Source organism: Rattus rattus, chromosome 9 (genome assembly GCF_011064425.1).
Source record: "Rattus rattus isolate New Zealand chromosome 9, Rrattus_CSIRO_v1, whole genome shotgun sequence".
NCBI classification, from domain to species: domain Eukaryota; kingdom Metazoa; phylum Chordata; class Mammalia; order Rodentia; family Muridae; genus Rattus; species Rattus rattus.
This window is the reverse complement of record NC_046162.1, coordinates 67,783,922-67,795,663: the sequence shown is the minus strand read 5'-3', so window position 1 is coordinate 67,795,663 and position 11,742 is coordinate 67,783,922. Positions and strand designations below refer to the sequence as shown.

At 51.5% G+C, this 11,742-nt stretch overlaps 1 protein-coding gene across 1 annotated transcript; it reads left to right on the top strand.

The window, feature by feature from the left end:
• The first annotated feature begins 5,916 nt into the window (after positions 1-5,916).
• On the top strand, positions 5,917-8,779 carry Galr2 (galanin receptor 2). The gene is made up of 2 exons (XM_032912014.1): positions 5,917-6,744; positions 7,753-8,779. Exons 1-2 carry the CDS (start codon positions 6,377-6,379, stop codon positions 8,501-8,503), a joined length of 1,119 nt encoding a protein of 372 aa, XP_032767905.1. The 5' UTR covers positions 5,917-6,376; the 3' UTR covers positions 8,504-8,779.
• Positions 8,780-11,742: the final 2,963 nt, after the last annotated feature.

Sequence of the window (11,742 nt, the reverse complement as noted above, 5' to 3'; positions counted from 1 at the left end):
GAGCTTGTGGCTGTAGCTGGGTCTCCACGTTCCTGAGCATTAGCCTCCCTCTAAGTCCAAGGGTAGGAGGACTCGAGAAAGATGCCCACCTCGTGCATCCCTGCACCCGGAGAGTGATAGCGCACGCCTTTAATCCCAGTACCGGGAAGGCTGAGGCTGGAGGATTTCCTCGAGTTGAGGTCAGTCTGGGCTGCACAGTTAGACATTATTTAAAAAAAAAAAAAAAAAGGAGGAAAAAGTAGCTAAAGCCTAACACTTCGGATTCCTGATTGTAAATCTGAAAAAGGTTCCCCATTCTAGGGAACTCCTGGCTAGTGTGTAACTGCTTCCACAGTTTTTTATTTATTTTTTCCTGAGGTTGATGGTGAGAAGCACAGGCCTCAGTCAGAACACAGTGTCCCCAATAGGAGCTTGAGATCCGTGCCCTCGTCTAGATTGTGTGACCATCCAAGGATAGCTTTTATATGAGTCTTTGCAGTCGGGCACTCCAGGAGTCTCAGTCCTGTGCCATTCACTGTAGGCGCAAAGATGCTGGGCAAGTAACTCAGTCTACCCTTTGTGTTACTAAAGTAGGTTGCAAAAAAAAAAAAAATTATGTCTACAAGTCCTCCCCTCCCCCCCCAACCCATCGGAGTTCAGAGGCCAGCTAGTGTGGAATATGTAGTTTTCCAGCAAAAGCATCAAGAGACTGGGCCTGGACAGATGGCTCAGTGGTTAAGAATACAGGTTGCGGGGTTGGGGATTTGGCTCAGTGGTAGAGCGCTTGCCTAGCAAGCGCAAGGCCCTGGGTTCGGTCCCCAGCTCCGGAAAAAAAAAAAAGAATACTGGTTGCTCTTACAAGAGGTTTAATTTTTAGCACATGAATGGTGGCTCAAAACCATCTAGAATTCCAGTCCCAGGGGATCCAACTCTCTTCTGGCCTCTTAGTGCCCTACGAGCATGTGCGCAGTCATACATGTAGACAGAATGTTCGTATTCATAAAAACAAAATAAATATAAAGGTTAAGCTGCTCTCTGGAGGGTGAGCTCATTGGCCCCAAGGACTGAGGCCAGGGGAGTTGCCATAGGAAAAGTGGGGGAGGGGAGAGAAAAGGTAGTTGGGCAACCCCATGGGGCAGTTAAAACCACAAATAATATCTTAGTTAGGGTTTCTACTGATGTGGTAAAATGTTGTGGTGGTTGAATAGGTTTGGCCTCCATAGACTCAGGGTTCATCCGTGCCATGACACGGTTAATATTCTTCTTCTTTTTATGCCCAAGTAATAATAACATCACAAGGTTATGCAGGACCTTAATGTTTGAATGCTTGGCCCATGAGGAGGGGCACTATTAGGAGGTGTGGCCTTGTTGGAGGAAGCGTGTCACAGTGGGTGTGGGCTTTGAGGTCTCTTTGCTCAAGTACACCCAGTGTAGAATTAGAGCCTCCTACTAGCTGCCTGCAGAAGACAGTCCCCTTCTGCTCCCTTCTGATCAGGATGTAGAACTCCTGACTCCTCCAGTCCCAAGTCTGCCTGCCTGCTGCCTTTCTTCTGGCCATGATGATAATGGGCCGAACCTCTGAACTTGTAAGCCAGCCCCAATTAAATGTTTGCCTTTATAAGAGTCACCTTGGTCATGGTGTCTCGTCACAGCGATGAAACTCTAAGGCAAACATCATGACCAAAAGCAGCTTGGAGAGGAAAGGGTTTATTTCATGTCTCTGCTCTCAGGTAACAAATCGTCCATCACTAAGAGAAGTCAGGACAGGAGCTCAAGGCTGAACCTGGAGGCAGGAAATGAAGCAGAAGCCACTGAGGAGCACTACCTACCAGCTTACTCATTTCTTCTGTGACTCAAGACCAGTGCCATCCCCAGGGAACTGGTGCCTCTCAAGTTAATCATTAACCAAGAAGAAATGCTCTACACTCTTGCCAAGAGGCCAATCTGATGGGGCCATTTTCTTAATTAAGAGTTCCCTCTACCTAGATATGTCAAGTTGACAAAATCAGCCGCCGTACATAATAATTATATATAATTATATAATAATTACAGCTGGGTGGTAGTGGGCATAGCTTCAATCCCAGCCCTCAGGAGGTAGAGGCAAGTGGTTCTCCCAGCTTGAGGCAAGGCTGGTCTACAGAGTGAGTTCCAGGACAGCCAGAACTACACAGAAAAACCCTGTCTCGTAAAGTATGACAATTTTCACCCAACTCCATGAAAACACCAAAAACCAAGCAAACACTTTAGATGGGCGTGTGGCATAGTGTGGCCATGTCACTTAAGGGAAGCTGGTGGGGAGGACAGAGCAAGTCAGTTAGTGTTCTCCTCAAAGCCCTTCAGAGCCTCCTCACGTGAGTGCACTAAATGCCACTACCCTCAGAGTGGAAAAAGACGGTCAGGGATGCTACTCAGCTAAACTGGTCTGCCATGCATGGAGTCTGGGGTCTGAGTCCCAGCACCACACAAACCAGGCTTGAATCCTAGGGTCTGGGAGGTGGAGGCAGGAGGATCAAAAGTTCAAGGTCTTTGGCTACATAGCAAGTTCCAGGTCAACCTGACTACATGAGACTCTGTCAATCAATCAGTCAGTCAATCAATCCATCATTAGTCAATGGCTGGAGAGATGGCTCAGTCAGTGGTTAAGAACACTTGTTGCCCTTGCTAAGGACCCAGGTTCGATTCCCAGCATCCACACAATGGCTTACGACCATCTGTAACTCCAGTTCTAGGAAGTGTAGTGCCTTCTCTGCCCTCCGTGGGCACTAGGCATGTGGTGCATACCTATGCGTGCAGGCAAAATATTCACATATAAACAAATCAAAATTAAAAGGGAGGGGGCAGGGCTGGAGAGATGGCTCAGAGGTTAAGAGCACTGACTGCTCTCCCAGAGGTCCTGAGTTCCTCCCAGCAACCACATGGTTCAACCATCCATTGGGATCCAATGCCCTTCTTGGTGTGCATAAATAAAATAAAACTTTAAAAAAAAAAAAAAAATCCAGGGGTGGGGGTATTAGCTCAGTGGGAGAGCGCTGGGCTAGGAAGCGCAAGGCCCTGGGTTCGAATCCCCAGCTCCAAAAAAAAAAAAAAAAAAAAAAGGGGGGGCAGCTGAGAGATGATCAGGGGGAACTGGCTGCTCTTCCAGAGGCCCTGAGTTCAAATCCCAGCAACCACTTGGTGGCTCACAACCATCTGTAATGGGATCCGATGCCCTCTTGTAGTGTGTCTGAAGACAGCTATATTGTACTGATAATAATTAAATAAATAAATCTTAAATAAAAGGTGTCCAGAGAACAGAGCAGGAAAGATAGCTCAGACCTTAAGAGCATTCACTGTTCTTGCAAAGGACCCAGGCTCTGTTCCTAACACCCACTCCAGTGGCTCACAACAAACTCAACTCCAATTACGGGGTCGTGAGTCCTTGTCTGACCTCCACAGGCCCCACATGCAGACAGTCCATACAGACAAGCAGACAAATACCTATAATTAAAAATCACAGGCCCACACATCTTTCATTTTAGCACTTAGGAGGCAGAGGCAGGAGGATGTCGGTGAGTTCCAGGCTAGCCTGGTCTGCAAAGAGAGTTCCAGGACAGCTAGGATTATGCAGACAAACCCTCTCTTGAAAAACAAACAGGGGGTTGGGGATTTAGCTCAGTGGTAGAGCGCTTGCCTAGGATGTGCAAGGCCCTGGGTTCGGTCCCCAGCTCTGAAAAAAAAAAAAAGAAAAAGAAAAAACAAACAGGGGCTGGAGAGATGACTCAGTGGTTAAGAGCACTGACTGCTCTTCCTCCAGAGGTCCTGAGTTCAAATCCCAGCATGGTGGCTCACAACCACCTGCAATGGGATCTGATGCCCTCTTCTGGCGTGTCAGAAGACAGCGACAGTGTATTTACATACAGGAAATAAATAAATCTTTTCAAAAAAAAGAAAGAAAAACTTTTTTTTCTATTTTTTTTTTCTTCAGGAGCTGAGGACTGAACCCAGAGCCTTTCGCTTGCTAGGCAAGTGCTCTACCACTGAGCGAAATCCCCAACCCCACAAATGAACTTTTAAAGAGCGTGTTTGTATGTCTGTGCACCCTGTGTGTGCAGCACCCTCAGAGGTCAGAAGAGGGTGTCAGATCCCCTGGAACTGGAGTTCCAGATGCTTGCAAGTCGCCATGTGGGTGCTGGGAACTGAACCTAGGTCCTCTGCAAGAGCCAGTGCTCTAACCACTGAGCAGTCTCTCTGGCCCCATAAGCATTTTTTTTTTTTTAAAGGAAAATTGCCCTCACCTCTTGCCACTTTTCTTGCTCATTTAACTGAGACATACCAGCCATGACTTAGGGACCTACCACTCTCCTACAGTAGGGCACCTTTCCATCCTTCTCCCTCTTTCTGTATCTCCCCTTCCACCCCTCACCCCTGATAGTGGACTCTTTCCTCACCTCTAAGCCTATGTTCGAATGTTTGGTTGTGGGTTTTTTTGGTTTAGTTTTGTTTTCTTTTTGACAGTGTCTCATTGTTTTATCCAGGCTGGCTTTGAACTTCTGGACTTGGTGGTAGATTGCTTGCCAAGCATGTCAGGGGCCCTGTATTCAATACTCAGGGGACACACATATGCTGACTAATAATGTCACATTTCTTTTTCTTTCTTTTCTTTCTTTTTATTTTTGACAGTGCCTTCCTTTTTAGCCCAGGCTAGCCTCTAACTCACTCTGTAGCCCAGGCTGGCCACCAACTCACATATATCAACCCACCTGTCTCTGCATTCTGAGTGCTGGGACCAAAGGTGTGCACCACCACATCTGGAACATCCCAGCCCTCTTAAGACAGGATTTCACTGAGTGGCTCAGGCTGGCCTACAACTCACTCTGCACCCCAGGGTGGCCTTGAACTTGCAATTCTCCAGAGGGCTGACATTACATGTCTGAGTCAAGAAAGCCAAGTTTTAGGAAAAGAATCTTCATGGCTAAGATCTCAATGGCTTTTTTAAAAAAAAGATTTATTTATTTAATGTATGTGAGTACACTGTAGCTGTCTTCAGACACACCAGAAGAGGGCATCGGATCTCTTTACAGATGACTGTGAGCCACCATGTGGTTGCTGGGAATTGAACTCAGGACCTCTGGAAGAGCAGTCAGTGCTCTTAACCACTTAGCCATTTCTCCTGCCTTCCCCCTACCCTTTTGAAATAAAGACTGAATGGTTTAATAAATTAAACCACTAATAAACTGGTTTCCAGTCTTATATCTCCCTGCATTTGATTTTATTTGTGCAGGATGTGTGTGTGTGGGGGGTGTCTCTGTATATGTGTGTTTGTGTGTCTGGTCTCTGTGTATATATGTGTGTGTATGTCTGTGTCTTTGTGTGTCTGTGTGTGTCTGTGTGTGTGTGTCTGTGTGTGTCTCTGTGTGTGTGTCTTTGTGAGTATATGTGATCATATTTATGTAGGAGTCCATGGAGCAGAAGCGGGTACCAGACCTCCTGGAACTGGAGTTACAGGGGTCCGTGAGTGCTGATGTGTGAGTTCTGGGAACTGAACCTGGGTCCTCCTAACAGCTGAGCCTTGTTCCAGCCCTTGTAATACTTCTTGCCTCACACTTCTTTGAAGGCGGTGTGTTTCCAGACCATTCCATCTCAGATAAGGGAAGTGAGGGTCACAGGCAGACTGAGAGTAGTGCAGAATCAGTGAACTTCTGGTTACGATGGAGGGAAAGTACTCAGCAGATGAGATTTTCCATTCTGTCCAGGCATGGCGCATGGCTATAATCCCAGCACCACAGAGACTGACATGGCAGTCACCTGTGAGTCAAGGCCAGTTTGGGCTCCACAGAGACACCCAGTCTCAAAACAACAACAAAACGCCCTCCTTTCCTCCTCTTCTGGGCTGCTCTCTGGAGTTCCTGTGTGGCAGGGTGAGGTATTCCAAGGAATTAGAAATGGGAGAGAGGCCTAGAAATAGGACTGGCCATTCCACTTTGCTAGTTGTGTGTTTTGGGGGGCCGCTGGGGGAAGGGAGGACCAACCACAGGGCCAGTAATCCGCGTCAGCCCTCTCATTCCGAGAATGGGGTGGATCTCTTAAAGGCGCTCCATCCCCACCCCACCCCCGCGCGCACCCCGCTCCCTCCACACCTCCAGGGGCAGTGAGCCACTCAACTCTAAAGCAGAGCGAGTCCCAGGACTTGAGCGCGGGAAGCGAATGGAGTCAGGGTCATTCGATTGCACCTCTCTCGGCTGCAGGCCGGAGCGGGGTACCATCCTACACTCTGGGTGCTCGCTCCTCCTCCCGTCCCCCGCGCACCCCTGCCCTGGCTCTTGGTGCTCGGCAGTCTCGCTGGGGCGCTGCAGCGAGGGAGCAGCGCGCTCACCAAGACCCGGACGGCTGCGGGAGCGGCGTCCACTTTGGTGATACCATGAATGGCTCGGGCAGCCAGGGGGCGGAGGACACCAGCCAGGAAGGCGGTAGCGGCGGCTGGCAGCCTGAGGCAGTCCTCGTACCCCTATTTTTCGCGCTCATCTTCCTCGTGGGCACCGTGGGCAACGCGCTGGTGCTGGCGGTGCTGCTGCGCGGCGGCCAGGCGGTCAGCACCACCAACTTGTTCATCCTCAACCTGGGCGTGGCCGACCTGTGTTTCATCCTGTGCTGCGTGCCTTTCCAGGCCACCATCTACACCCTGGACGACTGGGTGTTCGGCTCGCTGCTCTGCAAGGCTGTTCATTTCCTCATCTTTCTCACTATGCACGCCAGCAGCTTCACGCTGGCCGCCGTCTCCCTGGACAGGTGAGTGAACATCGGAGAACTGTTGTATCTGAGATAGGGGCTTGGGCTGGAGTCACTACACAGGGATCCAGAAGGCATGAGCAGAACGGGCGAGAACACTGAAATTACAAAGTGGCCTGAGGCCGTGAAACGCAAGGGGGAGGGGGATTAAGACTCAGTGACTGAGAGTGTCTAAGTCGACTGGAGAAATCGGGTCTCTGGGGTCTTCGCATTATTACTGCTTGAGTTAAATGTCTCTGTGAAACATTGCAGTTCTCAGGCCAGAGTTGGCAGGAAAAGTAACTCGCCAGTGTTCAGATGCTGTTTGAGAGCTGCAGAGAAGCATCTGCTTCTTAGCACCAAGCTCAGCACCTGGGGCGTTGTCCAGTGCCTTAGGCTTAGGACTGGGCTGTGCTGTGGGAAGACCCATGCTCAAGTCCAACACGGAGTGTAAGCGTGGGCTCCTAGCTGACGCCCAGAGCTCTCCAGGCCAAGGCTCCCCACACGGAGATGCCAGCGGTTTTATGCTCCTTCCATAGGTAAAGGACCCAGAAAGAAACATCCAGTATGCCCGGAGGGATCTTGACTGGAAAAGACACTGAATCCTGGTCTGGTGACCTTAGTTCCCTGCCCTTTCACATCACTTGGACATTCCCACAGAAGAGCGGTGAAGAGGTGGTGGTCCTCATTCTCCTCTGGTTTCCAGAGTGCAACATGTGGGTCCTGAGTACGCTGGAGGGACGCACAAAATTTCAGCTTTCTTTAGGAGTTTCCTTGCTGTAGTTTGACCCAAGTCTTCTCCAGGTTTCTGTCAGAACCTCAGGCATGAGGGATCTGCCTCCTCCCGGTTGTCACCAGAGGATAACAATCACTGCCCCCAGAAGTCCAGACAGATTCTACAACTTTTAGTCTTCGGTGTTTTGGGGGTGCCCCTTCACGTGGAGTAGATCGGTGGCCACATTCCCAGGGGTGACAATAGCCTAGCAGTGAATCCTCTCGCTTAGCTGATGCCCCCCACTGTCCCCACAGGTATCTGGCCATCCGCTACCCGCTGCACTCCCGAGAGTTGCGCACACCTCGAAACGCGCTGGCCGCCATCGGGCTCATCTGGGGGCTAGCACTGCTCTTCTCCGGGCCCTACCTGAGCTACTACCGTCAGTCGCAGCTGGCCAACCTGACAGTATGCCACCCAGCATGGAGCGCACCTCGACGTCGAGCCATGGACCTCTGCACCTTCGTCTTTAGCTACCTGCTGCCAGTGCTCGTCCTCAGCCTGACCTATGCGCGTACCCTGCGCTACCTCTGGCGCACAGTCGACCCGGTGACTGCGGGCTCAGGTTCCCAGCGCGCCAAGCGCAAGGTGACACGGATGATCATCATCGTGGCGGTGCTTTTCTGCCTCTGTTGGATGCCCCACCACGCGCTTATCCTCTGCGTGTGGTTTGGTCGCTTCCCGCTCACGCGTGCCACTTACGCGTTGCGCATCCTTTCACACCTAGTTTCGTATGCCAACTCCTGTGTCAACCCCATCGTTTACGCTCTGGTCTCCAAGCATTTCCGCAAAGGTTTCCGCAAAATCTGCGCAGGCCTGTTGCGCCGTGCCCCGAGGCGAGCTTCGGGCCGAGTGAGCATCCTGGCGCCTGGGAACCATAGTGGCAGCATGCTGGAACAGGAATCCACAGACCTGACACAGGTGAGCGAGGCAGCCGGGCCCCTTGTCCCACCACCCGCACTTCCCAACTGCACAGCCTCGAGTAGAGCCCTGGATCCGGCTTGTTAAAGGACCAAAGGGCATCTAACAGCTTCTGGACAGTGTGACCCGAGGATCCCTGGGGGTTATGCTTGAACGTTACAGGGTTGAGGCTAAAGACTGAGGATTGACTGTAGGGAACCTCCAGTTATTAAACGGTGCGGATTGCTAGAGGGTGGCATAGTCCTTCAATCCTGGCACCCGAAAAGCAGATGCAGGAGCAGGAGCAAAGTCAGCCATGGAGTTTGAGGCCTGCTTGAACTACCTGAGATCCAGTTTGAACAATAATAAAACATTTCAAAGGCTCAAGCCATTTCATATGCTGTGATTCATGTGGGATTTCTGTCGTGAAACCCCGTGCCCCAGGATAAAGTCTCTGGGACTTTCAAGATCAGGGGGCTCTCATGGGCTTCCTGCTCCCTGGGGCCTAAGTCTGGGCAACCTGACCAGTGCTTTACTCCTGGCCTTGTATTTGCCTCCCTGCCCGCAGCTGGGCAGGGTCAAGCATCCAGCATCTTAAGTTCTGTTTGGTGTCAAAAAGGCACCTTCCATGGGGTTCCATTCCTCATACACTACAGTGATTGATTCTATGGTCCTTAGGTTGGGGCAAGCACATGAGTAGCCCAGGCCGTTTTCTATCTGTCCCTGAGTTCTTGAGTCAAGGCATTTTACACAGAATCAGATCAGTGTGTAAAGAGTGAAAGGGTGAAGGCCTCTCTGTCTCACATCACGGAGTGGGCTGACTTTGGCCAGTCACTAAAGTGCACAGCCTGTACCCTAACCGTAACTAAGACCACGTAGAAGAGATGAAATGGGGCTGGAGAGATGGCTCAGAGGTTAAGAGCACTGACTGCTCTTCCAGAGGTCCTGAGTTCAATTCCCAGCAACCATGCTGTGGCTAGCAACCATCTGTGGCTCACAACCATCTGTAATAAGATCTGATGCCCTCATCTGGTATGCACCATATACATACACACAATATTTATACTTAAGTAAAGTTTAAAAAAGAAAGAAAAGAAAACAGATTGGGTGTTTGTAGAAGCGGGTAGAAGGCATGTTTAGTCCAAGGCTTAGCCCCTGCACAGAGCAGTTGCCTCCATCCAGCGGCTCAGGCCCCATTGAATGAGCTGAGTGCAGGTTGTAGCCCAGCTGCCCATGATCCCAGCAGCTGGGAGCCGAGCTCTCAGGGTTTTAAGTGTTAGGGCGTGGGTCAGGTGGTAAACCTGACCCCATCCATTAGCCTGGCCACCCAGATCCTGAGAACTGGGAGTGTAGCACTGCTGTCGAGCATGCAGGTGTGTATCCACCATGTTTAATATGGTGAATCCTCTGATGATGCAGGAAGGCATGGGACCCAGTGACAAACAGGGGGCGGGGGAGAGCAGAACTCAGCCTTGGTTGTGCTTGGGCTTCCTGCTGCCTGTGACAGTAACCAACCCAATCTGATGTCCCCGTCCCGAGGACATCTGGCAGTTCAGCGTCCTCTGTGCTGTGCCCAGGGTGGTAAGCTCCCACCTGGGGGAGTTAGGGGTGGGCCACACCCCAAAGCATCAGCTTCCATCAACACACGGAGTTTAAGGACACACGTATGTGGGAGATGAAGCTCCATTGCTGGCAAAACTGGGGGCCTCTCTTGCCCCTGCACAAGAATGGCCTGGGCTCTGGCCCTGGTGCTTCTCCCTGAAGGTTATGGTGGACCAGGATGGCCATGTGGAGCTAACTGGCCCTAACCACAGAGACTGACTACAACTTTGAGCTTCTCCGTTTCCCCAGGGACTAAAGTAACTGTAACTGTGGTGTCTCCCTTTCAGCAACACTGGTACTCACAGGACCTGGAATGGGACACAGGATGGGATGTCTGAGGGGAGGCTGGCATAGGGCTCCGTGGTCCACTAGACTAGTATTCTCCCCTCTACCCCTTCAGTCTTACTGCAGCGGAATGGTGCACAGAACAGCAGATTCTCCATCTCCCAGCAAGTAAGTCCATCTCCAGTTTCCCTAGAAGGATCTTCCTAGTCCCCCAGTATCACAGCTCCAGCTACAGCGCTGCGTCAGCGGCTGACTCCTGTCACTTCAGTCTTTTCTCCCCAGAGCGACTGCTCTATGCGGCCACAGCAGCTACAGTGTCTGGGCCAGGAGTGCTCATTCCCAAAGGCAACTGAAGAGGCAACTACCCAGTCATGCACAAACCCACCAGATGTTGAATTGGCCAAGTGCTCCCAGGAAGCCCACAGTTGCCGCCCTGTGGACCCTGTTTCTAGTGTGAAATGGTGGAGGTGACCTGTAGTCACTTCCCTGTCACGATGTGCTGCCAAGTGCATTTATTTCTGTAAGGAAAACTCATCTCTAAGGCCCTTCTTTACCTGGAGGCCATCTAATGTGCTTCTAAAGGTTAGGGGAACCCCCTCCCGCCTGCCCCCAGAGGCCACCTGAAGCCTCCAGTCCCTCCTCCTAGTTCTCCTCTTCTGCATCCCTTCCCTTTCAGTGAGGGAGCTGATGGAGTTTCAGGTCCATGGGGTAGGCTCTCAAGATTACAACCCCAGTCCCTATGCCCTGCCTCCAGGTGACAAAGTCTACCTGGGAAGAGACCGGGAGGGCCTGGTAGAGGGGAGATGGTATATACCCAGAGGCACTGTGGTCTCCCTATTGGCCGATCCCTCCCTGATTCCATCCCAGGAAATGCCTTTTTCCTTCCAAGTGAACCGGAACTCAGAGCTCAAGTCCGTCCTGGTGCTGTGGGTCCCAGGAAGGCACTGCTGTTAGCTGATGTGTGTGAGGGTCTGCTGTCCCTCTGAACCACTGAGTTCATAGCCTACAAAGTGACAGTGCTGCCCGGGCACCCTGTCTTCCACCGTGCAGGCTCTGCTCAGTAAGCTGTGCTCCCTCATCTCCCTGCCTCCCTTGGTCACCGAGGCTCTGCGGGTCAGGGTCAGGGTCTGCTTGTTCAGCAGCTTCTCCCCAGCACCACGGTCACCGTCCACATACGGCCCTAGAGACAAGAGCAGCCCCAAACCTAAACCCAGAGGAGAACTGAGTGATTAAGAGAACCCAGGGCCTGATATGGAAGGTAGGCAAAGCCTAAAGACCACTCCGGTAGTGGAGGGCCATGAGGCATGGAGAGATTTAACCCAGCAGAGTGACAAGTTGCATACCCAGGATTGGGCCAGACTTGGATGGCTGGGCTTGCTGGACTGAAGTCTCCCAGCATTTACTCTGCAGGGGCCTGGCTCTGGGCCTCACTCTGTCCTCCCGAGGTAGAAGCAGCTTTG

What these genes read in the sequence shown, in the direction of transcription:
- Galr2 (XM_032912014.1), top strand. Translation starts at nt 6,377, where the DNA reads ATGAATGGCTCGGGCAGCCAGGGGGCGGAGGACACCAGCCAGGAAGGC. An exon ending in GCCGCCGTCTCCCTGGACAG is followed by an intron (nt 6,745 to 7,752) that starts GTGAGTGAACAT and finishes CTGTCCCCACAG; the next exon opens with GTATCTGGCCATCCGCTACC.